The following is a 27,609-nucleotide window of genomic DNA, read 5'->3' as shown; positions in this document are numbered from 1 at the left end:
TGGTGAAACCCCGTCTCTACTAAAAATACAAAAATTAGCTGGGCATGGTGGTGGGCGCCTGTAATCCCAGCTACTTGGGAGGTTGAGGCAGGAGAATTGCTTGAAAATGGGAGGCAGAGGTTGCAGTGAGCTATACTCCAGCTTGGGTGAAAGAGTGAAACTCTGTCTTAAAAAAAAAAAAAAAATTGTTTTGGGAACAACGATATTAAAAGTACTCTAACCTTAACTGATTCCAGTATTTTGAACATGTTGAAGAAGCTGTGTGGGCAGTTGAAACCTTGATAGCATCTGGTAAACCTGTGGCAGCAACCATGTGCATTGGCCCGGAAGGAGATTTGCATGGCGTGCCCCCCGGCGAGTGTGCAGTGCGCCTGGTGAAAGCAGGTGATGACAGATTTCAATCAGTTTGTGATTAGTAAGTCTTACAAGAACACGCGAGTGCACATCTGTCTATGAATCAGTGTATACTACTTTCGTTAACATGAAAACCATTAATTTACTTTTGTAAGAATATTGATATTATTGAATCCCAGATGGAAAAAAGTTTTAAAAATACACACATACACATACACACATGCACACACACACACCAGGCTTCTGAAAGGAGCAACTAGCCCTAGCTGGAGGTTTAACATCTACAAGTAAGGTCTTTAAACATTAATAACTTTTAAGTTAGTTGCCCTGTTTGCCAAAGTTTTTCAGTCTCATAAATTACTAGTATATTTTGCTTTTTATAATTGGTATAATAAATCAGAAAATCCTTTGATATAAAACATTGACAACCCAGTATATCTTTTGTATAATTGTAAATCCATTCCAAATATTGGGTTTCATTTCATTTAGAAGAAACCCACAGACTGTTTTCAAAACTGCCCCATTTTAAACCCAGAAAACAATTGTCAGGGAAAAAGCCTGACTCACTATGTATAATAGAGAAATTTTGACTAGCATTTTGTTTAATCTCTGATTTTTACCTAACTCCTGATTTTTCATGAAAATAACTTTCATACTTGTCATTAATAATAACAAATATTTAGATTTAGGGATGAAATTGTATAATCATAATTTTTCATGGGGAAATACAACAACTAGGGGAGAGGCAAGTTAACTTTTTGTAGAAAGATCAGAGGCGGCCTTCATTATCTCCATTGTTAATTGGAATGAATGCATGGCCTGCATCTAATTCTTCCCTCATTCTGTACAGAGTAGATGGCTAGTTTTTTATATCACTGTATCCTGTATTCTTCATAGCACTTCTCACTTATCTCATTTGTTTAACTGTTTAATGGCTGCCTCCCTCACTAGATTATAAGATCCATAAATGCAGAGACTGTTAGTTCAGTACTGAGTATCCTGTGTCTAGCGTAGCATGTAGAACATAATAGGTCCTTAACAAATAATCTGTCTAGTAAATCTAGTCCATCTTCCAATGTTTAGTTCAAATTATAGTTCCATGTATCCTTACATAATTTGTCCTACCCCAAGTGATCACTTTTTCCTCTCAGCAATTGTAACATCTGCTGTTTATACCACTCATTAAGAATAGCCTCAGTCTAGTTTCCAGTCAGCGAGAATGTTAACAGGGTTCTGGGGTTAAATACATTTAGAAAAGGCTGCGCTGAACCGAATTAAGCAGATATCTTGTTTTGTTTTGTTTTTGAGATGGAGTCTTGTCACACTGTTGCCCAGGCTGGAGTGCAATAGCATGATCTCTGCTCACTGCCACCTCCGCCTCCCAGGTTCAAGCGATTCTCCTGCCTCAGCCTCCTGAGTAGCTGGGATTACGGGCACCCGCCACCATGCCCAGCTAATTTTTTGTATTTTTTAGTAGAGATGGGGTTTCACTATGTTGGCCAGGCTGGTCTCGAACTCCTGACCTCATGATCCATCCGCCTCAGACTCCCAAAGTGCTGGGATTACAGGTGTGAGCCACCGCACCCAGCCTTAAGCAGATATCTTTACTGTGGAACTTATCAAAATCTTTGGTATGTTCACATATATTCCTAGTCCTCAAGAAGGCGATGTAGTGAACAGCTACTTCCTAACTTAATTGATCGTGGAACATTATTTTCATGGACCAAACCTCGGAAAACCCTGTGCTAAATGATAAAATTGTTGATGTCAGGAACAATGTCCTCTATTCTACTTCTCTATAATCTCTTGCAAGGAGGCTTACACCTAAAAGACATCCAATAAATAGCCAACATATTATTAATTTATTAATAGAATGAAGTTCAGCAAGGAAAGAGAAACTCTGGCAGCACAACATCCAAAAAAAAAGGTAGTCAAAAGTTTTCAACAGTTTATAGCTTAGTTGATATCGGTGACCTTCCTACTGGGTTCCAGACTTGGATATTGTGGATATATATACTTGTGAGTATATGTATACACAATCTGATGAATATATATATAATATATATGAAGCATACAAGTATATCTATACATACAAGTATATGTATATATACACACACATATTCTGGATATATATGTATACACACACACACACAAGTATATTTACTTCTGGAAACTTGTATATATCCACAATATTCAAGTCTGGAGCCCAATGGGAAGGTCAGGGTAAGAGAGAGAAATATGGGAGAGATCTGGATATAGATGGTATTGAAAGTCTAGAACAGAAAAGGAAGTTTAAAAGTGCTAGGATTACAGGCATGAGCCACCACACCTGGCCCAAAAAAGTCCTTTAGAAACAACCTCAGAGTTGAATGGATAAAACAAAATGTGGTGTATCCATACAATGAAATATCATGCAGCTATAAGAAGAAATGAAGTTCTCAAACATGCCACAACAGGGATGAACCTTGGAAACATCATGCTAAGTAAACTAAGCCACTCACAAAATGACAAATATCATATGATTCTGTTTATATGACATATCTAGAATGGGCAAATCCACAGAGACAGAAAGTAGATTCGAGGTTACCAGGGGCTAGCAGAAGGGGAAAATAAGGAGTTAGTCCTTAATGGGTGCAGTTTCTCTTTGGGGTATCGAAAAAATGTGGAAAGAGTGATAATAGTTGCACAACATTGTGAACCTAATTAATGCCACTTAAAAATGGCTAAAATGGGCCAGATGCAGGGGCTCATGCCTATAATCCCAGCACTTTGGAAGGTAAAGGTGTGAGGATCGTTTGAGGCCAGGAGTTCACGACCAGCCTGGGCAACATAATGAGGCCCTCTATCTACAAAAATAAACTTTTTTTAAAAGGTTAAAATGCCCAGTTTTACATGATATATATTTTACCACAATTTTTAAAATTCAAAAAAAAAAAAAAGAAAAAGAAAAGAAAGAAAAGTCCTATTTGGGAATTCCTCCCACTTTGAGAGGACAGAGTAAAAGAATTATTATGTCATGATGCCTTCTCAAATCTTCTGGAGGAGGAAACTTCCAAAATCATGTCTAGTGATTGCCATGGTAAATCATCTTTGGTCCAAATATAGTTAAGAACATAACGACTATAAAGAAAGTTTTTGAAGAAAATGAAGTATCTAAAACATATTTTGTTCTCACCAAATCAAACTTCATAACACCAAATTTTACAAGAATACTATAGGAAGACAATCCCATATAGTTGTGAGTCTGGGGAGGCTGAAATGTAAATTAAAAGCTTGTCAAAATGACTGATAGGCTAGTAACCACATTGAGTAGCTGAAGTCAAAGGATTTTTGAGATTCTTTTTCCCCAAACTATTTATCCTAGACACAAAATTCCTTCTAGAAAACACATGTCTAAAAAACTTTTTTCTAAATTACATTCTGCTGCTGTGCCCAAGAAGGCTACTGAACTTATTAAGCTGGCCTGGTGAAAAGGAACATTTATTTACACCTCAAGTAGGCAGTATGATAAACACAGGTGTAATCTAGCAGCTGGGAGTGTTGAAAAATTATTGTGCTTGCAACATAATGTCAAACGTTGTAAGTTTGACTAAAATCTGAAGTTTAAAAAAACTAATAATTTTTGTTTTGAAAAAAGATGGACAGGGCTGGGCGTGGTGGCTCACACCTGTAATTCCAGCACTTTGTGAGGCTGAGGTGGGCAGATCATGAGGTCAGGAGATGGAGACCATCCTGACCAAGATGGTAAAACCCTGTCTCTACTAAAAATACAAAAATTAGCCTGGCGTGGTGGCACGTGCCTGTCATCCCAGCTACTCAGAAGGCTGAGGCAGGAGAATTGCTTGAACCCGGGAGGCGGAAGCTGTAGTGAGCTGAGATCACGCCACTGCACTCCAGCCTGGGCAACAGAGCAAGACTCTGTCTCAAAAAAAAAAAAAAAAAAAAAGACACTTCAATTATACCAGACTCTTCAAAGCACTTTTCACAGAAAGCACTTCCTGCCTGCTAGTAATCATTCTCACTCAAAGGTAAGAGAGGTTTGTGGGGAATGAGGACCCAGTGCTATGCTTTCAGTTCATCGTTCCAATTAAAATCTTCCTGCTGGGCATGGTGGCTAACGCCTATAATCCCAACAGTCTAGGAGGCTATTGGATCAATTGAGCTCAGGAGCTCGAAATCAGCCTGGGCAACATGGTGAAACCCCGTATCTATTTAAAAAAAAAAATTATACAAAAATTAGCCAGACGTGGTGGCACACACCTGTAGTCACAGCAACTTGGGAGGCTGAGGTGGGAGGATTGCTTGATCGCTTGAGGTGGAGGCTGCAGTGAGCTGAGATCACACCACTGTACTCCAGCCTGGGCCACAGAGTAAGACTTTGCCTTAAAAAATAAAAAAAGCTTCCTGATTCCTGATGAAGAGAGGAGAGCTGGTCCTGCTGGTTTGTGGTGCATCCCTAAGGCTATCATGTTCTCCCCACTCACAGGAGCATCCATCATTGGTGTGAACTGCCACTTTGACCCCACCATTAGTTTACAAACAGTGAAGCTCATGAAAGAGGGCTTGGAGACTGCCCGACTGAAAGCTCACCTGATGAGCCAGCCCTTGGTTTATCACACTCCCGACTGCAACAAGCAGGGATTCATCGATCTCCCAGAATTCCCGTTTGGTAAGACCAACATTTGATAAATCATCTCAATATCTTCATTTGATATTCATGTAAACTCAAGTAAATCTATACTCAGAGATCTTTTGTCATGGTGAAGAGATGGCTTGGTGTCTCCTCATGTCTTGTCCCTGGTTTCTGTTCCTGCAGCCAAAAGTCCCTTGGGTATTAGAGAAGAGCAGAACGAAAGGATGGTCCTGGCTAGCAAAAAAGACCTCTCAACTTAAGTATAAAACCTGAAGTGAATCAGTATCTAAATAGGCAACCAATGAGTCATACTTTGGGGTTGGTGAGGATGCCCTCCCATGGGGGAATCAACAGATATTTAGCTCTAGTTCCAGCTCTGTTGCTAAGTCCTGTCACCTTAGGAAAATCTTTGAATTCCTCTAGCTCTCAAATTCCCTATTGGGAAAATAAAGTTAGACCAGTTATCTCTAAGGTCCTTTTCTCCAATTTTTAATATGGCTCAGCTACTCCAGAGTTTTGGGATTGCAGGCAAGATACAATAATCGAGTGACTGTATAACAAGTTTTAATGAAGAGACCAAGCAGATGAAGTGAGGGGATACTTGCAGTCCAGGCAGAAGGAAAAAGTTTCCCAGCAGGTTTGGGAAGAGGGGGTGGGTTGATGTCAAAAATTAAGCCAGAGTGGTCAATAGGGGCAGGGCATGCCCAGCCTCCTACTTCCTTCTAAGGTCTTTACACCCTATCCTATATTTTATAGGGACCCTTAGGCAAGTAAGATATTATAAAATACAATCACTTTGGAGGAACCATGAAGGAAGAAAGGCAAGACATTTATCTCCCTTAGGCAAGTAAGATACTATAAAATACAATCACTTTGGAGGAACCACGAAGGAAGAAAGGCAAGGCATTTGTGTTACTTACTGCTGTATAACACATTAAATTAATGCAAAATGTAGTAGCTTGAAAAACCACTTCTTATCTCACGGTTTCTCCAGGTCAAGAATTCAGGGATAGCATAACTAGGTGGTTTTGGTTCAGGGTCTCCTAAGAGGTTGGAGTCCGGATATTGGCCAAGGCTATTATCATCTGAAGGCTTGATGGGAGCTGGGGGATCTACTTCCAAGCTCACTTAATTGGCTTTTGGGAGTTAGTGTCAGTTTCTTGCTATCTGTTGACTGGGGGCATCAGTTCCTCAGCTCATGGGCCTTTTCACTGTGATGCTGGAAAACGTGCTTGCAACATGTGATGCTTGCAACATGGCAGCTGGCTTTCCCCAGGGTGAGTGCTCCAAGAAAGTACAAGGTAGAAACCATAATGTTTTGTATAGTCTAGCCTCTGAAGTCACATGCCTGTTCTGCCATATTCTATGGATCTCACAGACCAGCCCTGTTATAATGCAAGAGGGGACTGCACAAAGGGAAAAACATCAAAAGGCAGGGGTCATCTGGAACTCTCCTGAAGACTGGATATCACAGCATTTAAAAGTGAATATATAACACAAAGTAGCAAAGTTTTTCTTAAATGCAAGAATTGAATATTGAAAACAATTCATTTATTGAAAATTACATACTTGTAACTACTTATCTTGAATTTTTATGAAAAGAATGTATAATGCCTAATGGCATAATGCCACTTACTACAGGACTGGAACCCAGAGTTGCCACCAGATGGGATATTCAAAAATACGCCAGAGAAGCCTACAACCTGGGGGTCCGATACATTGGCGGGTGCTGTGGATTTGAGCCCTACCACATCAGGGCAATTGCAGAGGAGCTGGCCCCAGAAAGGGGCTTTTTGCCACCAGCTTCAGAAAAACATGGCAGCTGGGGAAGTGGTTTGGACATGCACACCAAACCCTGGGTTAGAGCAAGGTAAGCGTCTTTTACTATCCCAAACTAATTTAGATTATGAATATGTTCAAGTGGGGCCGTTTAGAAGAGTGCAGCGAATTTGTTGTGTGATGAAGAATCAGTCATCCCCAAATTCTCTCCCAGAGATGTTTATAAAGCATCCTTATTAGGTGATTTCTGGAGATTGTTTTAAGAATATAGAATGTATTTGGCCTGATTTTGGATTTTGAAAAGAAAAAGAACTAAAAAAAAAAAATGTAAAAATATAGGCTGGGTGCGGTGGCTCACGCCTGTAATCCTAGCACTTTGGGAGGCCAAGGTAGGCGGATCACTTGATCTCGGGAGTTTGAGACCAGCATGGGCAACATGGCAAAACTCCATCTCTACTAAAAATACAAAAAAAAAAAAAAAAGAAAAATAGCCGGGCACAGTGGTGCACGTCTGTAATCCCAGCTACTTGGGAGGCTGAGGCATAGGAATTGCTTGAACCTGGGAGGCAGAGGTTGCATTGAGCCAAGATCACGCCTCTGCACTCCAGTTTGGGCAACAGAGTGAGACTCTGTCTCAAAAAAAAAAAAAAAAAAAAAAAAAGAATATAGAACGTAAATAAATGTAAGTGGCAATGAAATGTGATTTCGTGCTCTAGTAAATTACCATTAATGTGGTGCACAATAATCTTAAATTGCATTGATTTTTAAGAGTTAAGGACCACTTAAGTAAAGCTAATACTATATCAAGCACGATTTTCAGAGCTGGGAATACAGTGGCAAATAAGACAGGCAAGGTCTTTGCCCTCAGATTTTACATTCCAATGGGGAAGATGAATAATATACTAGTAAAAAAATTTATGTCAGGCACTGGGCAGGGCAGTAGGAATACAGAAATGAAAAGCTGTGGCTTAGAGACTCACAGTCTACTGGGTAAATGAATACGAAAGCCAATGTATTATACTGTGGTAGCTGCTTTAGTAGATGTATGGATAGAAAAGTAACAAAAGAAGAGAATGACTATCTTTGCCTACCAGAAAGATATTTTAAAAGAAGGGTTTTGGGGCTGGCTTTTGAAGGCTCAGTAGGCTTCTACCATATAGAGAACTAGGAAGCAGGTAGAGGACGGGTGCTCCAAGCAAAGGTAGCAGTTTCACTCTGTTCAGCAGCTATTAACAGAGCACAACTATCTGTCAGATGCTGTTGTGGATGCTGAGGTAGCAAGCTAAACAAGGAGCTAGCAATCTAGCAGGCAGAATGATAAACAGGTAATGTCCAATACAGTAAGTCCAAGGATGAAGATGTGCATAGGTGTGCAGGGCCTGAGCTAATGTCCCATGGGGCAAAAGGCAGAGGGAGGGTGCATGAAGGATTTATAAGAAAGCTGATGCCTGAGTTGAATTCTGATACAGGAATTACATTGCTAGAGGAACAACCCTCAGGAAAGCACTGAGAAGTGGTAAGAGAATGACACATTGAGAAACTAGAAATTTGAGAATAGCAGAGACAGAATTTGTTGGAAGGAGGAGGAGGAGGCAGCCTCTTTATTTGTGCTCATGAGTTGCGTCAGACCCCATCCCAAAGGCAAAGAGGAGCCTGGGGTGAGGTCTCAGGTAGTCCAGGGCAAGGTTAGATTAGAAAGTCAGCAAGTTGTAACTGCCATGTGAAGACTTGCTAGGAGGGATAGCAGACAGGTTGAGGCCTGAGCCAGAAGGAAGCAAAGGAAATCGAAGGGCAGAAGTGGAACCTGCAGAGTGAGAGGTGCAGAAGTTATCCAGGGTTTGGGGAGGAACAACCAAGGTGAACTCAGCTGGCTCATGAGGATGTGAGGAAGGAGAGGTAGTGTAAGTGGAATAGACAGTACTCCTATCCCAAATTTTTCCTGTGCATATATTAAAAGAAGAAATTCAAAGTGGACATAGTGACTCACACCTGTAACTCTAGCACTTTGGGAAGCCAAGGTGGGCGAATCACTTGAGCTCAGGAGTTTGAGACCAGCCTGGGCAACAGGGTAGAACACTGTCTCTATAAAAAATACAAAAATTAGCTGGGTATGGTGGTGTAGACCTACAATCCCAGCTACTCAAAAGGCTGAGGCAGGAGAATCACTTGAACCTGGGAGGCGGGGGTTGCAGTGAGCCAAGATCGTACCACTGCACTCCAGCCAGGGTGACAGAGTGAGACCCTGTCTCAAAAAGGAAATTCGAAGTAATTTTAGACTTACAGATTGAGGGGAGGGGGTGGATTGTTTAGTCCAGATTAATGTGTGTTTTAATGGATGCACTCTTAGAATCCAAAGACAGCTCCCTCAATATGCATTTATAACAGAACAAGAAATCATATCAGTTTTTACATCAAAGGGCGCCTTCTAGGACAAAAACCATTGTTTGTTTGTTTTTTTTTTTTTTGAGACGGAGTCTCGCTCTGTCGCCCAGGCTGGAGTGCAGTGGCTGGATCTTGGCTCACTGCAAGCTCCGCCTCCCGGGTTCACGCCATTCTCCTGCCTCAGCCTCCCCAGTAGCTGGGACTACAGGCGCCCGCCACCTCGCCCGGCTAGTTTTTTTTGTATTTTTTAGTAGAGACGGGGTTTCACCGGGTTAGCCAGGATGGTCTCGATCTCCTGACCTTGTGATCCTCCCGTCTCGGCCTCCCAACAAAAACCGTTGTTAATGAGGCAGATGCCTCTAGAGGAAACACTGTAAAAAGCCATCCAGCAGAGTGGACCTCTTCCCAGCCCCTCCACTGCTTCTGATGTTTCTTCTCATCTATAGAAGTAAAATACAATGTACAGTAACCTTTTAATGAAAACACGGCATCACGGATGGAGAGAAAGCCTGCCGCTGTTGGTTGTTGCTGTTCAGCAGCTGCCACAGGTATTCTAGTGATGCTACTGTGCTGCTTAGTTACCCTGAGCACATAATTTTTTCACTGTGTTAATGGTATGTCATACTTTTCCTGTTAAGTATTAATGTGTGGATAAGTGTAAGCAAATGATTGTTTATCAGTAGCATATAAATTTGGAGTCAGGAATCATGATGAAGCCAAACAACCACAGACTGTCCACACAGGTGGCTGAGATTGACACCTTTGCTTTTTAATGTCTGATAGGCAACTTTGTGTGCTGCATGAAATTATTTAAAATATTATATAATTTTTAAATGGTTCCATGACATAAAGACCAAAGTTAGGGGAGGAGTCTGATGTCATGTGTTTTGTTCACACAGGGCCAGGAAGGAATACTGGGAGAATCTTCGGATAGCCTCGGGCCGGCCATACAACCCCTCAATGTCAAAGCCAGATGGCTGGGGAGTGACCAAAGGAACAGCCGATCTGATGCAGCAGAAAGAAGCCACAACTGAGCAGCAGCTGAAAGAGCTCTTTGAAAAACAAAAATTCAAATCACAGTAACCTCAATGGAGGCTATTTTTGATGAATTTCTAGGTGTTTGAGCCACAGTTCCTACAAATAAGGAAAAGAGGGTTAAAAAGCAGTGCTTTCATGAATGCCATCCTACACATATTATTGCTATTACCTGAACAAAATAGAATTACAAATAGCACTTGACAATTTTAAAGTATGTTTTAGAAGTTTTCTTAGGAGCAAAATAAGTACAAAGTAAATCTTGAACAGGTTCACTAAGCACCCACTCTGTGTAAGGTATTATGGAAATCACTGGAGCACAGGAAAAGTAATTCAGATGTTAATCCCACTTAAAGAAGTTGGTAGGCTAGCAAAGAGGGTGAGACATGAACCATCATAAAGAACTCAGCAACCAGCCAGGGACAGAAAGTGCTATAGAAAGGGGCTTCCAAGCTCTTTTGAACATGACCCTTAGTAAGAAACACAATTTATATAATGACCCACAAAAACACATCACATCTTACTGTCAAAATTAAATGTGTGATCCATCCTAGCATTTTCTGTTCCATTCCTTTTCATTCTATTTCATTTACAAAACACACTAGTTGAGACTTTTCAAATGGATTTTTAAGACCCACTACTGGGTTTGGATTCACAGTTTGAAAAACATTGCTGTAGGACACTTCAGATAAGGAGACCATCCTGTTTAAGTTTATTCTTATAAGCAGGTCAGTCATATGAGACTTGATCAATAAATATCCAATACCCAGAGTCCTGCTCTCAGAGTTCCAGAGTTCTTCTGTTTCCTGACCCACTTTTCTACCAGTAAAAGACATAGACCAATGGGGAAGAGGGAGGAGAGATGGATATTTCAGCCCTCTCCATCCTGGTCAGCACTGGATGCCTCTGGGCCATAAGGCTAAGCAGAGTGAGCTTGTGTTAGTTGGTAGCTTTTAAAAAATATAATAAGAAAAAAGTAGAGATTCTCCAAACTCTAGCCTGGTTTCCTAGATTGAGAACTACGATATTTTTCTCTGATAATATCTACTCTCCTACAAAAGCTCAAGCCTGAAGATATAAGACTATTAGAAGAAACACGGCTACCCTCAGTGTATTAGAAAAGAGGTCATGCTGCTTTCTAAACATTCTTGAATTGTTTGAACTGTTTTGAAATTGTAATTCTTTTCAGCTATTAAAAAGAAGAGCAATGAGACTATATTGCTTGTATTTTATTCTTATCCTGGTTCTACAATTTGCTAAGTCTTACGTGAAACCTCTATACCTCAATTTCTTCACCTATTTAAAAGAAAAACCTACTTCACAAGTAGGCTGGAATTTTAAAGGAGCAGGTGGCAGTATTTTAAAGGAAAAGAGGCCCTACTGGCTCTTTCTGGAGAGTAGACAGGGAATTCTAGAAAATAAAAATAGGCCAGGTGTGGTGGCTCACGCCTGTAATCCCAGCACTTTGAGAGGTGGGCGGATTAGTTGAGGTTAGGAGTTCAAGACCAGCCTGGCCAACATGGTGAAACCCCGTGTCTACTAAAAATACAAAAATTAGCCAGGTGTGGTGGCATGTGCCTGTAGTCCCAGCTACTTGGGAGGCTGAGGCATGAGAATCACTTGAACCTGGGAGGTGGAGGCTGCAGTGAGCCGAGATTGCACCACTGCACTCCAGCTTGGGAGACAGAGCAAGACTCTGTCAAATAAATAAATAAATGAAAAGGCAAAGAAATTGCCAGAATTTTCTTACTAAGAGTTAATAATCCACCCCTAATCCCCCAATGCATAGAAACAGAGCCAAAGCAGCACAACTTTCAGAGGCTGCATATGACCGAGATGAAACAAGAGTGAACTCCCCTTTTTATTTTTGTTTTTTTTTTCTTTTGGCAAAGTTGTTATCTATCATTTCTCTTATATTCTCAAACCAAGCTCAGTATTTAAAGCTTTCACTCACAGATGATATGTTATTGGACTTGCTGTTCTATTACTGTGTAAAATGCATGTCCCTTTAATATTCTTTTCAGAATTTTATTGCCACCAAAATATTACAACTTTTAATCATTTTTATATCCATTGATTTTTTTAAATATTTCCCTGAAAAGAAGCTATGGTGAAGATATTCTTGAATTAAATTATATGTAAACACTGCCTCCTAGTGGTATAGTACAAATTTTGAAATGGTTTTTAAAATTTCAGTCCCTCCTCCAAGCACATGAATTTTATTTCCAGAAATCTTGTTCAAGAGAGAACGCTCATTTAATATGTAAGGGTTGATTTATGTTAAATAGAGACATTTCTCACTGGTAAATATTTTTTATGGACTCCGAGCCAGAGGGACCTTAGAGATCAAAAGTTCAAACTATCCTTTCAAGGATAAGATTACCAAGGCAGGATGCAAAGTCAGGAAGCACTTCTTGCTAGTCAAAGGCTGTCAAGAAAGATGGCTTCTTGTAGGAAGGGTTGGGGTAGCTGGGAGGCAGTACCACAACAGATGGTCCACAAAACTAAGGAGTCATCCTCCAGCCAGGAATAAAATAAAGTTTTCTAGCATTACTCAGAGTAAACATAAACTCACTAAATAAACTGTTTGCAGTTTATACCCTGACACTTCTACACACTGTAGCAAAGCACCTTTGATAAGATAGCCAAGCCAATGCAGACCCCTAAAGGAAACAAGAACTGCGCAGGAATGGATCAAAAAGTCTGTTCCCAACTTCTCCAGATGGGGGCAGCAGGTTGTCAGCAGGAAATGCATGAGTAGCCTTATTTTGTTTGAACTTAAGTTATTTCATCAGGCTAAGCTGTAACAGTAAATGACAGAAACGTCTGAAGCCCTCTTTTTGTTTTTGGTCAGTTTTTTCTTAAGACATGTGGATCTGAATCACATCCAGGACAAAGCACCCATCAAGAAGAGCCTTTAACAAGTTTGAGTCAGGAATTAAAAAAAAAAAGGAAGGAAGGGAGGAAGGGAGGGAGGGAAGGAAAGAAAGGAGGGAGGGATGGAGGAAGGAGGGCAGGGAGGGACTGTGGGAGAACAGGCGGGCAGGCAGGCTTTATGCATCTCCAACTAGATCCCCATTTTCCCCAGAAATCTTTTTTTTCCAGTCTTGAGCACACTGAAGGGCTTGAGGGCATTACAGCGTGTTCTCCCAAATAGCCTCCCTGTTAGTCAATAACATCCACTCAGTCATTCTGGAGGTTACCTGCTAGGTCAAGGACCCTGGCTCTTAGATAACAAAGGAGGAAGAAGTCAATTTCAAGAGCGAAAAATAGGCCTTAGGAACGACTTCAGAAATAGTATGCCTGGTGGGATATTAAAAGACAGAATTAGAGATAACAAGGTATAGTATTTCTAAACATCTTCAGGAAGGAATATTTAGTGTTTGAACAGAAAATGACGAAAGGCAGGCAAATGCAAATAATTCTCAAAAATGGTAACAGGAAGGGTAGGATCCTTTGGTAAAACTGGTGGGAGTATGGTGAGAGAAAGGAATGGACAGAAAATGTTTGCAGTTTTCAAGTAGCTGGAGACATTCTGCTGGCATTGGATTGGATAGATAAATTAAGATGATGGAAAGTGAGAGAGACAGATGCCATCATTTATGCTGCTGTGAGTTACAGGAATAATACCAAACAAGTCATGTACAGCAAAACAGTAAAAACAGGTTAATTTATATGTCATGAAATCAAACGCATGATCATTTTAACTTGTGGTTAGATGGTTAGATGTTTACATTTAAATTTATTAAAGTTTCCAGGCCAGCCACGGTGACTCATGCCTATAATCCCAGTACTTTGGTAGGCCGAGGCGGGCAGATCACTTGAGGTCAGGAGTTCAAGACCAGCCTGGCCAACATGGTGAAACCCCGTCTCTACTAAAAATACAAAAATTAGCTGTGCGTAGTGGCAGGCGCCTGTAATCCCAGCTACTCAGGAGGCTGAGGCAGAAGAATCACTTGAATTTGGGAGGTGGAGGTTGCAGTGAGCCGAGATTGCACCATTGCACTCCAGCTTGGGCAACAAGAGTGAAACTCCATCTCAAAAAAATAAATAAAAATAAAAATAAATAAATTTATGAAAGTTTCCTATGTAAAGACTTACGTGAAATGTATTAAGGGAAACATTTCCTTATTTTTAATAAAAAGGTATTTCTCTAAATGCCTGAACTATCTTTAGCAGTCATTACTTGCATGCAAACTGTTAATGTACCATTCAGAAATTATTCCAGTTTGTTCCTTTGGGTAGGTTCAGTAAAACCTCTGCTTGGCCCCATTCTGTGGTTATCTGTTCCAATTTACTACATGGCCTTGAAAGGAAAAAGTTGAATATCTTTTTAAATAGTTCAGACTTTTTCTCAAGTCAGCCTGGTCATTCTTCCAATTATTCTGACTTAATGAGATTTTACTGTTCTTTGCAAAGGTTAATGTACTAAGCACCTGAGGTAACTTAGCGGAATTCACCTATGGCTCAAAAACACTAGTGCCATATAGCAGAAAAATCAAGGAAGACATTTAGAATCAAGACTTTGGGGTGCAAGTCCTAGCTTTGCCCCCATCTCCTTGTAAAACATTCGGTAAATCACTCCACTTCTCTGGCCTTCAATTTTCTCAACTGTAGCGTGACAAGTTTCTAATGCCTTGCTGGAAAACTCCAAAATTGTTTCTGATTTGATGATATAAATAAATAATAGGCTCATCATTGTCAATAAATATTTACTGAGTGCCACTTGGTGGTATGTTTCCAGCGGACTTAATTAATTATTCCCCTGGCTAAACAGACAGCTGACTAAAACAAGTAACACTGTTCAGAGGGCAGGGAAAATGTTATTACCCTAGACACAGCCTGGTGCTGAAAAATGAAAATGTCATTCATCCCCACAGGTACTGTTTTCTAAGCAGATTTGGGTCTGTGGTTTTTCATATTATGAACTGTTTCTATTTTCAGGGTTCAGAATTCTTTGTAGATTTGCATAAGCTAAATATTCTAAAAACCATCAAGTGAGTAATTTCTGGCTTAGAGTCCTTCATCTACCTAGGAAGGCAGAGAACTGGCTTCTCACATTTTGAGAATAAGAGAGTGGAATTTGGGAGCTAGACACCTCAGGATTTTTTTTCCTTCCATCAAGCCATTCTCAGCAGCTTGATGACTCCCAGATTTCTCTCTCCAGCCTGGACTACTCCCCAGCATTCAGGCATGTGATATCAGCCTGGTCTATAGACCCAAGCCAGCGGTCCCTGGCCCAGACCCTATACCTCAGGCCCTGAGCTCCTTCCCATGACCATTCAGGCAGGTGCCCCAGGTCTGCAGCCAGTCCCACATGGGTCCTGGTTGTCAGAAGCACCTTCCTCAAAATTGTTTACATCCTCCTCCAGTGGTTGAGATCAGCTAGGGCCAGCTGTGCCATCTGGAAAGGGAACCCCAGGCCTGGACCAGTCAGCATGGGACCCAGTCCTCATTTGTCTCCTTCTGGGTGTTCAGTGACCCTCTACATCCCCTTACCATGTCCCTCACACCCACCCCACTCCTGGAGTGACCAAGTGCCCTAAGAAGCCTAAGGCTTTATGTTGGCCCTGGTTCCAGGAGGGGGCCCTGGTGACAGGATGGCTCCTGCTGGCAGGAACTGTATTTTATCCCAAGACCTGGTGAGATTGGGCTACCCAGTATGGTGCTGACACTCTGATTTTGGATGACTCACATCAGTCACAGACAAGTTCAGGACCCTTGGCCCTTGCCTTGAGCAGTGAACGTAGGCCTTCATTGGCTCTCACCTGTGGGGGTTCTGACTGCAGCAATACCTATGGTCTGCAGCACTCAAGGGAAAACAGGAATCTAACATAAAATGAATTATTGATACTTCATATATATATAATGTGTATATACATATATATGCGTGTGTGTATATATACATATATGTGCATATATGTATATATGTATGTGTATATACATATATATGCATGTGTGTGTGTGTGTGTGTGTGTGTGTGTGTGTGTGTGTATTTGTTTGAGACAGAGTCATTCTGTCACCCAGGCTGGAGTGCAGTAGTATGAGTTCAAGAGATCCTCACACCTCAGCTTCCTAAGTAGCTGGGACTACAAGTGCACACAACCAAGCCGGGCTGATTTTTGTATTTTTGTAGTGATGGGGATTCAGCATGTTGACCAAACTGGTCTCAAACTCTGGGCTCAAGTGATCAGCCCACCTCTATCTCCCAAAGTGCTGGGATTACAGGCATGAGCCACTGTGCCTGGCCTGTTCCCATGTATTCTTGGTAAGACTTGCACTTGTGGTCATCATCAACAAAGCACAGTAACCACCTCACAGAGAGTCATTTAATGGATGCCAGTATTCAGAAGCATCCAGTGATGCTTAATGTAGCATCAGGAGTAATGATGTAACCAGTATTAAACAAATAGTGTTGGGGAGCTGCAGAAACAAGATCCATATTGTCTCCATACAGTTTCCAAAGAAGCATGGCATTGTGAGTAATAATGGCATTGCTATGTTTTTCTCACAATGGGAGATATGAAAGTACCACATGTGACAATAAAGAACAAGAGATTGTCCCTGTTCCTCAATAGGGACAGATGGTGTCTGGATACTATGAAGAATCTTTATGTGCACTAATTGGACAACAAGCAGTTACCTCTTCTCAACCCATTATTCTAAATCCTCATGAACATGTCACTCACTATACCTCACACAGGCCCATGAATGTTTAGATATGTTTTTAAATCAAACACATTTAAAAATACATTATAAAATGTAATTATAGATAGGTGCCCCATAAAAATATTTTCCCAGAGCTCTCCACACTCAAGGAGCAGCCCAGCTGGACTCTGAAAACAAGGTCCTGATCTTCCCTTGACCACTTAAACTTGCCCCTCCCACAGGATCTTTCATATTTGAAAAATGGAAGTTCCAATCTTCTAGTTGCTCAAGCCAAACTCTTGAAGTCATCTTTGACTCTTCTCTTCCTCTTATACTCACATTCAATACATCAACAAAGCCTGTCAGATCTACCTATAAAATATATCCACTTCCTCCTCATTACCTAGGGAGTAATGGACTAAGCTGCCATCATCTCTCACCTAGAATATTGCACAATAAATGTCTCTACAAGTCCCCTTAATTCCTCCCTAGTCTCCCTCAGATCTACTCTCCATAGAGTGTCCTGAATGATTCTTTGAAGAACTAAGTCATGTCGTGTCACTCATCAGTTCCAAACTCTCCAGTTGCTTGTGTCACAGGTCTTGGGTCATGCACTCAGATGTCCCTTCAAGGAAGGACAGGCTGCCCATCTGTGGGTTATGTGACTCCAGCCCCCAGCTGCCAGCCCCTTCAAGGTCAAAGCTGCAGACTCTTTGTTCAAAGTCACATCTTTCCCAGGCCAGCCTGCATCTGATGCCTGAGCAAAGCAAGGGCATAAAACCCTGGCATTCTGGCCTGACTAGTGGCAACTGTGTCAGGAGATACTCTCTCCAGAACTCACCACCAGGTTGGCCGAGGCATTTTTTGACCTGCATTGCAGTTCAGCTTCTACTTCTGTGCAGTCCTATCTCCTCTTCCTCTCTTTTCACAGGTGTCAGACTGCACTGCTGTCTGAAGGGTGTCTCTGCCTACTCCTGTGCCTTCTCCCTTTAATTTTCACTAGTATTTCCACTGCCCCTCCAGCAAAATCTTGCATTTCTATGTCCTTCTCACCATGTGATTCCCAGAGGACCAAAAATGGCTCATTTTCCCTGACTGCCCCATGTGAAATATCAACACACCCCTCTTCTATATTCTCTATCTTCATTGGTGTGCTTATTCTTCTCCATAGTGATTGTTACCACTTCCTGTGCATTTTTGGTCATATTTTATTCATTCACTCACTCACTCATTGTTTCCCCAAACATTAGAATATAAACTCCTCAAAGGCAGGAACTTGACTTTGTTCACTTCCATACATGAGTGCCTAGAATAATGCCTTGGGTATAGCAAGAGCTCAAGAAATATTTGATGAATGAAAAAACATGAATGCATACTTGGGAGACCCTTGCTAGAAAGAAGAAAACTTGAAAGTTACAGAAACATTTCATTACCTTTTCTCAGACATCAGAATATTAGGAGCTGAAAATGTTTGTGATCGACTTACTTCCAAATTTGAACCCAGACTCCCATCCTCTTCATTCCTACATGCACATATTTATGCTCTATATATCTGAGCACCTTCTATGGAGCCTGACACTGGACTTAAGGGCTGAGAGGTACAAAGATGCCTTCTGTCAGTCCCTGGATCAGTGAGGAAGACAAGCCCTCACTAAAGGAGTTAAGTGCTCTAATAGACACTATGATTTGGATGTGGTTTGCTCCCACCAAAACCTATGCTGAAGTTTACTTGCCAGAGCTGCAGTCGTGGGACGTAGGGTCTAGTGATGGTATTTGGTCATGGAGGCAGATCTGTCATAAACAGATTAACGCCTTCTGGTGGGAGTGAGTGAGTTCTTGGTTTCATGGGAATGGATTAGTTCTCAAGAAAGCAAGTTGCTATAAGTGAGCCTAACTTCTCCTATGTCTCTCTTTGCTTCTTCTGCACTTCCTTCTTCTGCTTTCTGCCAGTAGTTGAAGCAGCAGGAGACTCTCACCAGATGAGCTGCCTGATCTTGGACTTCCAGCCACCAGAATCATGAGCCAAATAAACCTCTTTTATTTATAAATTACCCAGTCTCAGGTATTCCATTATAGCAACCTAAACAGACTAAGATCATAAATGCCACAAATGATGCTGTGAAGGCACAGAGAAAAGCTGCTTACACCAGTATAGGGAGGGCTGGGGTGCCTGAGGAAGCCCAGAGAAACACCTCCATTCTGCTCACCTCTTTCTGTTCTTCAAACCCCCTAAGCTCATTCCTACCTCAGAGCCTTGGCACTGGTTGTTCCCTCTGCATCCTGATCTTCATGTGGTGGTACCTTCCTGTTATTCATGTCTCAGATCAAGTGTCACCCTTTCAGGGAGGCCCTCTTGAATACCTAAAGTGCTCCATCCACCCCAGTCCCCTCAACCCCTAAACCTTGATTGGTTACTCTGTCAAGTAGCCTTGCTTTAGTGTTGTTGTTGTTCCATTTTTGAGACAGGGTCTCGCTCTGTCACTCAGGCTGGAGTGCAGTGGCACAATCTTGGCTCACTGCAACCTCTGGCTCCTGGGTTCAAATGATTATTGTGCCTCAATCACCCAAGTAGCTGGGATTACAGGCACGCACCACCATGCTCAGCTAAATTTTTTTTTGTATTTGTAGTAGAGACAGGGTTTTGCCATGTTAGCCAGGCTGGCTCAAACTACTGGCCTTATGTGATCTGCCCACCCTGGCCTCCCAAAGTGCCTGGATTACAGGTATGAGCCACTGCACCCAGATACCTTTGTTCTTCATAGCACTTCACAAGATCTATTTGGTTATTTAATTATTGTATACTGTCTGTCTCTTCCTCCCTGTACTATAAGTCCTAAGAGGACAGGGACCTTGTTTTTCTTACTTATTGTCCCAACTCCAATGCCTACAAGAGAGGGCTTGACACACACAAGGGACTTAACAATATTTATTGAATGATTGTGTGGAAACATGAATAAAAAGATAATGCTCCTATAGAGACATAGAGAAAGATTAGCAGCCAGGCTTGGTGAATCATGCCTGTAATCCCAGAACTTTGGGAGGCTGAGGCAGGTGGATCACTGGAGGTCAGGAGTTCGAGACCAGCCTGGCCAACATGGTGAAACCCCATGTCTACTTAAAATACAAAAATTAGTTGGGTGTGGTGGTGGGCGCCTGTAATCCCAGCTGCTTGGGAGGCTGAGGCAAGAGAATTGCTTGAACCTGGGAGGTGGAGGATGCAGTGAGCCGAAATCATGCCATTGCACACCAGCCTAGGCAACAAGAGCAAAACCCCGTCTCAAAAAAAGGAAAAAAAAAGTGACTAGGCAGTCAGGGTGGGTGTGAGAGCAAAGCATTCCACATTCCACATTAGGGGAAAAGCTTCTGCAAAGAAATGGTTTGTACTGCCTTTTTTTTTTGGACAGAGTTTCACTCTTTTTGCCCAGGCTAGAGTGCAGTGGTGTGATCTTGGCTCACGGCAACCTCTGCCTCCTGGGTTCAAGTGATTCTCCTGCCTCAGCCTCCCGCGTAGTTGGGGTTACAGACACCCGCCACCACGCCCAGCTAATTTTTTGTACTTTTAGTAGAGACGGGGTTCCACTATGTTGACCAGGCTGGTCTCGAACTCCTGACCTCAAATGATCCACCCACCTCAGCCTCCCAAAGTGCTGGGATTACAGGTGTGAACCATTGTGCCCGGCCTGCACTGTTCTTTTTTCTTTATTTCCTTTTTAAAATACCTTGCCCTTTCTGTGAAGATTCCAGAATGCACTACTGTTTTTTATCTCCCCAGGAGTCCCAACATCAGAAGTCTTCAGGTCTGGGTAATGGGATACGGGGATTCATTACACCATTCTCTCAACTTTTGTATCTTGAAATTTTTCATGATAAAAAATTAAGGAAACAAAAGTCTTGGGGGCAAGTAAGTAATATAGATGTATGAAATAGCTCAGTTTTCAGCCCAAAGGTGGAGCCGCATAAACCAGAAACTGCAGGCTCTGCATAAAAAATACTTAACTTTATTTTTTCCCCAAACTCAGGTGTGAGCTAAACACACCAGAGCCTGAATTCAGCCAGTTTGTGACCCCTGAACCCCATAGGCCAAGACATGGATCCCAAATAATCTATTCACTCTATTCTGAAAAATGTTTACACAGAAATCCTCAACCGTCTGGAGACCAAACCTCAGTAATATTGAAGAAACAATTTATTACATATTTTCACATAGCTAAAAGATGTGATTTTGAATGTTCCCAACACAAAGAAATAATAAATGTTTGAGGTGATGGGTATATTAATCATCTGATTTGATCTTTATGTATTGCATATATGTATCAAAATATCACACTGTACCCCATAAATATATACAATTATGACTCAATTTAAAACAGTAGCCAGGTGCAGTAGCTCAAGCCTGTAATCCCAGCATTCTGGGAGGCCAAGATGGGTGGATCACTTGAGTCCAGCAGTTCAAGACCAGCCTGGGAAACATGGTGAAACACAATCTTTACCAAAAAAAAAAATTAAAAATTTGAAATTAGCTGGGTGTGGTGGTATGTGCCTGTAGTCCCAGCTACTCAGGAGGACTGCTTAAGCCTGGGAGGCAGAAGTCACAGTAAGCCAAGATTGAGCCACTGCACTCCAGCCTGGGTGACTGAGCAAGACCCTGTCTCAAAATATAATAATAAAAATAATAAAAGCAAATAGTAATAATAGTAAAGAGTACCTCTAATTTCCAGAACCTCACTTCTGTTATGGTTCTGTTTTATGGCAAACTGCTCATTTCCTTACCTTCTGCAAAATTCCCCACAGGCAAAGGAGTTGGTTGCAACTCCTCCACGCTCCCACTGCAACTTCCAACCATTCCTCTCCCACCGCCTGCACCACCCCATCAAAAGCCTCTTCTCCTCTGAGGATCATCTCTTCCAATAGCCCACCTTCTTCCCATCCTTGTTCTTTCAACCTTCTGCCTCCATGTCTCTCCATCACAGTCAGCAAGAACTTGAACACCTCCTTACGAACTCCACCAGCCCCAGCCATCATCCCAGAGAACTCCAAACACCCATGAAGGTGACCCAGCCTGAAGCTGTCTTAGCAGCCACTTTGTCTCCCTCCCAGCTCACCTCAACTGCCTCCACTCCCTGCTAAGCCACACCTAAAATTCATAATGACCTTCTACCCTGACATCCCACTCTCAGAGGTAGCCTCCCTCCTGAATCCAGGCCTCAATGAGTCCTACTACATCCAGGACCCCAATCCCTTGCCCTTTCATTCTTTTTTCAATCTCTTAGCCCCAATCTAACTTCTCTTCTTTTCCTGATGTACCGCATTGGTTTGCAACCTCAGCTAAATATTAGAATCACCTGGGGAGCTTTCATGACTCAGGATGACTAAACCGGCTTAATCAATTACATCAGACACTCTGGAGGAAGGGCTCAATCAGCAGGACTTTTAAGGCTCCCCCCCCGCACCACGTTGATTCCAACATGCAGCCACGGTGGAGAACCACTCAGTGCCCTGCAACCTGGATTCCATGGTTCATCACTTTAACCAATTTCCAATGCACCTTCACTTCCTCATTCTTTTCTTCTCTGCCACATACTTCCCAAAAGCCCCTCAGCCTTGGAGCAATCCTGCTGCATACTTTCTCCATTCCTATAAGGAAGCTGCTGAATTCTGATGGAGGAAAATCACCAAACCATTAGCTTTCTCATGAGAATGAGTCTTACATAAGGCGCTAACATAGTGGCATTTGAAGAATACCACCAATTCAAGATCTTTCCTTTGGGACACACATTGACATCTAGCTCCTGACTGAGAGCTAGTCCTACCCTATTGTTCCCAGAATAGTGCGGTTAGTTCTGCATCGAGAAAAAATTATGAAATTCTCAGAGCTAAAATAAAGAGGCCCAGTCGCTAAATAGAGACTCCTGTACTTCTAGGAGAGACTAGACTGGTTTGCCAGGTAATATTATGAAAATGTCTAAAAGGAGAACTTTCCCCTTTGGGGGCAAAGACAAGGTTTGATAAGAGACCCCAGTCCCTGGATTGGCCTCCTCTTCAAAACTAAGGGAGAGGAACTCGACGGAACCAATCCAAGGTTACAGGTTTCAGGGAAGAGGGAAGCCTTTCCCCTGGTCCCTGCTTGCATGACCTGTGAACACTGTTTTTGCCGATCTACCTCGAGCTACCAGCAGGAGAAGGAACATTGAGGCCAAAAGTGGTCTGGTATGATCAGAAAAAGAGGGGCCAGATAACATCCCCTCAAATTCCCAGTTCCTTGAAAGTAGAGAACATGACGCTGCTTCCTCCCCGGAAGCCCCACTGTTGGAGTCCTGGAAAGTATGTGAGATTGGAGGCCATGGCCTTGTCAAAGCCATCACAGCATGAGGCAAAGAGGCTCCAGCCTTAGAAGAAGGTGGTTCCACCAGGTGGAAGCCCTAAAGGTAGTCTCTCAAAGGTCTACCTCCGGTACTCTTTGGGCTTGATTCCCTTTAGGGCTTCCATCCTTGTCTCTCAGAGACAATGAGCGCCACAGCAATGCTGACTGCAACTTCACCTCAGGAGGTATCTTTTCCCTTTCCCTCCTCCCTCTTCCCATGCTAGAAGTGTACCTGATGGAAAAGGGTGGGCTCTTGTGAAATAAGAGCACACACCCTACCCCCTCTCACTCACACACACACACATACACATACACACAAAATCACACACAGTCACCAAGGCTACAAGCCTGGTATGAACTGAGGGAAAGGGAAGAACTTTGTATCAAACATGAACTTGAAGTTTAAAACGGAATCAGGATTTGTGGAGAAAGAATCTGAGAATCACTTTGGGTCAGATGTTCACTCCTAGTACAATCCACCATGGTCAGGGCTGGGTTATCTAGTGTCAAAATGGCTACCAGGTAGCCACCCCATGAAGGAGGGAGTCAGGCTCACAAGACAGGCAGAGAGATGGTGAGTATGGCAGCCACCTTAGAGGTGGTTCTCCAGGAGTTTCTTTTCTTCCTGATCGGAAATTGGGACAAATTGGGAATGCTGAGCTTCTGATAAGCTAAGTATTGCTGCAGGTAGAAAGGAATAAAGAAGCAAGACAAAGAAAGGGGAGCTTAAAGATACTCTTCACTTATCTAAATTTAGCCAGCTCAAGTTTATTCCTTCTTGGTTAACAGATTTCCTCCTGTAACTTCCACATTTTTATCTGCAGGTTTCTCCGTTTATTATATACTTTATATGGCCCCACAGAAATCATCTTTGACTAATGTATTACTAGAGCAACATATGACTGTATTACAAGCTAAAAGAAAAGACAACACAGGGTCAATAAACTATCTGAAAGAACATTGCAAAGGTTGGAAAAACTAAAAATGATTGCCAAGGCACACATAAGAAATAGGGGAAAAAAGCACAAATATCTTAAGGGTATAGGACAAGAATTGGGAATTCTGTCACATCTATGCCTGCAAAATAAGGGTGGTACACAGCACAACATGAAACATGTATGATTACAGAAAAGTGTCTCCAGGTGACTGCCCAGAGGTATTCACCTGTCGGAAACATATGACTGTCAAGATGAATCAGAGCTGTGTAAATTAACCAGTGGGTACACTGTAGGCAGAAATATGTCTTAGAGAGAAAGGCTGTAGCCTTGGATTTGTGGGCAGGAGTAGGCGTGCAGAGAATGAAAAACAGAACTAGGAAAAAGAACAAAACAAATTCCTAATTCTTTTCTTCAACTGCTTGTGCAATTCAGTAGCTGGGCTTAAGTTTCCAAACAGGGTAAGAGATGGAAAGTAACAACATCACCTAAAGTACTAACATAACCTAAAGAATGGCTTAAATATTTTTGCACGTGAAAGGAAGTATAATCAGGAATAATGACTTTTTTTTTTTTCTTCGAGACAAGAGTTTTGCTCTGTCGCCCAGGTTGGAGGCCAGTAGCACGATCTCGGCTCACTGCAAACTTCGCCTCCTGGGTTCATGCAATTCTCCTGCCTCAGCCTCCCAAGTAGCTGGGGATTACAGACATGCGCCACCACACTCAGTTAATTTTTGTATTTTAGTAGAGATGGGGTTTCACCATGTTGGTCAGGCTGGTCTCGAACTCCTTACCTCAAGTGATCCACCTGCCTTGACCTCCCAAAGTGTTGGGATTACAGGCTTGAGCCACCGTGTCCAGCCCTAATGACATTTATTTTGAGCGAAGCTCAAATAAATTTAAACTGTTTCCTTAAGCACACTCAGGACTGGATTCATAAAACCGGGTAGAGTGATTAACAAGCCTGCTCTCGAGTTCCTCGGCTTTATTTATGTTTCCAAATTTTAATAACCCAGTACCCTACTTAATGATTAAGAGCAAAAAACAGAATCCAAGTCAATGTAAAGTACATATTAAAATATTTTTCTTGCTAGATCATTATGTTTCTAGGAAACTTTTGGATTTCCTGGAACTATTTTGCATAATTTTTTTTAAAACTACAATAAATTTTACATGACAGGTTCTACCAATGAAAGAGATGGGAAAATGTTTGAATACACAGAAAGCTTTCTGGAAGTAAGAACTATGACTCCATCGAACAGTAAAAGGAAGGAAGAAATATTTTTAAAGATATTTAGCATTAGAGTGCCCTAAATGTTGTAAATAAAACCGTACTTTTGAGAATAACTTGTTTTGGCAAAAATGTAATTTCTTTTTTTTTTTTTGAGAAAGGATATTGCTGTGATGTTGCCCAGATTGGTCTCAAACTCTCAAGTTCAAACAATCCTCCTGCCTCAGCCTTCCAAGTAACTGAGATTACAGGTATGTGTCATGGTGCCCAATTTATCAACACAATTTGTCTACAAATGGAGTGGCACATTCAAATATTTGTTGTTGTTGTCATTTGTCCATTCGTTGACTCAGTAGCATTAATTGAATGTCTACTCTAATGTGCAGACACTATGCCAGGCGCTGGGGTGGAAGAAGGAATAAAAATAATGGTAATAATAACTACCACTTCCTGAATGCTTATTACATGACTATCTCCTCAAACCTCACAACAAGAGAAAGAGCTACATATTATTATTTACATTTTCCAGAAGAGGAAACTGAGACCTGCCTGAACCCACTTAAACCAGAAGATGGAGCAAAAGTGAAGCCAGAGGTGGGCCCAGCATCTGCTGTTCCTTTTTGTTTTTTTGAGATGGAGTTTCACTCTTGTCGCCCAGGCTGGAGTGCAATGGTGAGGTCCTGCCTCACTGCAACCTCCACCTCCTGGGTTCAAGCAATTATTCTGCCTCGGCCTCCCAAGTTGCTGGTATTACAGGCACCTGCCACCACACCTGGCTAAGTTTTGTATTTTTAGTAGAGATGGGGTTTCATCATGTTGGCCAGGTTGGTCACAAACTCCTGATCTCAAGTGATCTGCCCGCCTTGGCCTCCTAAAGTGCTGGAATTACAGGCATGAGCCACCGCACCTGACCTGCTGCTCTTAAGCACCACATGCACACCTTCCTGCAAGAAGCTAATTAGTGTAGAATTTATTTCAAAATCTCTAGGAGCCAATATATTCTTGGCACATAGCAGATTCAATAAATATTTGCTAAATGAATGGAAACTGAGTCACCAAATTTGTATTTTAATTTTGGCTTGTGTAAAACCATGTGTTACCTACTTACTCTGGTGGATGTGATGGTAAATAATTATAATCTTGCCAACTGCTTGCAAATATTGTGTTGGTCACATGTAAAAGTCTTGCTACAGAAGCCAGGCCTGAAGTTCCTGATTAAATAGGTCTAAAGAGTAAGTTGCAGAATTTAGAAGTGTGTGTAGTATGATTCCAGAGCTTAGCACTCCTCTCCCTCACAGACTATTCATATTTTACATTGGCTGAAGTTACTGGAGCTATACAAGCTGATTGAAATTAAGCATTTCATTTATTTATATATTTTAAAGAAAAACACTAATTTCTATCAGAGTGAAGGGCTAGGAAAGGTTTGTGGCCTGGAGACGCTTACGTCCCTTTCCAGGTCTGCGATGGGCTAGTGGTGTGTGCCCGTCTGCACCTGATTCTGAAATAGGTTCAGAATTAACAGTCTTCCAGCTGCCTGTGTGACTCTAAGACTCTCCTCTGGGGTACACAGACAGAGGTTATTGAAAGGGAATCTATTTCCATTTGGAAGGCCTGTTTCCTACAATTAATCTGCCTGAAAACACACTTACGGTCCAGGTGTTGTGTGGGTTCTCCCGCCCACCTTTTATTTAAGAACCACTGCCCAACACTTAAAAAACAAACACACACACACACACACACAAACACAAAAAAAATCACACCTTCCACTCACCCTAGATCTTTCTATGGCACCTCAATGTAAAACCTGGGGTTGCCTTGAGAGGTAAAAACCCTGAGGTAACACACACAGGCAGAATCCTAAATACTGGTGCTGAGAAAGTGAATGACTTTAAGGATTGATGAAATCTTTTTTTTTTAGATGTGGTCTCGTTCTGTTGCAGTGGCACAATCATAGCTCACTATAACCTCAAACTCCAGGGCTCAAGCAATCCTCTCACCCAGCCTCCCCAGCTGCTAGGACTACAGGTATGCATAACCATGCCACACTAATTTTTAAATTTTCTTTGTAGAGACAGGATCTCACTAGGATGCCCAGGCTGGTTAAATAATTTTTTTGCAAGTCAGGTTTTTCCCAATTATTTGCTCTCAATATAATCGAAGCAGGACATGTTAGCTGATGGAGCATTAGTTATAATTCTTGGTGATATATCATTGAATTATTTCTGATGTAAACTTTGGCATGAGTTCA

At 41.9% G+C, this 27,609-nt stretch overlaps 1 protein-coding gene across 1 annotated transcript in view; it reads left to right on the top strand.

Moving 5' to 3' along the window:
* Nucleotides 1-11,401, top strand: part of BHMT (betaine--homocysteine S-methyltransferase) — a 20,396-nt gene extending 8,995 nt beyond the window's left edge. The window contains exons 5-8 of the mRNA XM_011959207.1: nucleotides 237-384; nucleotides 4,841-5,023; nucleotides 6,629-6,857; nucleotides 10,048-11,401. Of these exons, the coding sequence (XP_011814597.1) occupies nucleotides 237-384; nucleotides 4,841-5,023; nucleotides 6,629-6,857; nucleotides 10,048-10,231 (744 nt within the window). The 3' untranslated portion in view covers nucleotides 10,232-11,401. The remainder of the gene's footprint in view (nucleotides 1-236; nucleotides 385-4,840; nucleotides 5,024-6,628; nucleotides 6,858-10,047) is intronic.
* The last annotated feature ends 16,208 nt before the right edge of the window (nucleotides 11,402-27,609 follow it).

Source organism: Colobus angolensis, unplaced genomic scaffold (genome assembly GCF_000951035.1).
Source record: "Colobus angolensis palliatus isolate OR3802 unplaced genomic scaffold, Cang.pa_1.0 Scaffold49, whole genome shotgun sequence".
NCBI classification, from domain to species: domain Eukaryota; kingdom Metazoa; phylum Chordata; class Mammalia; order Primates; family Cercopithecidae; genus Colobus; species Colobus angolensis.
This window is presented reverse-complemented; position numbering and strand designations above follow the sequence as displayed.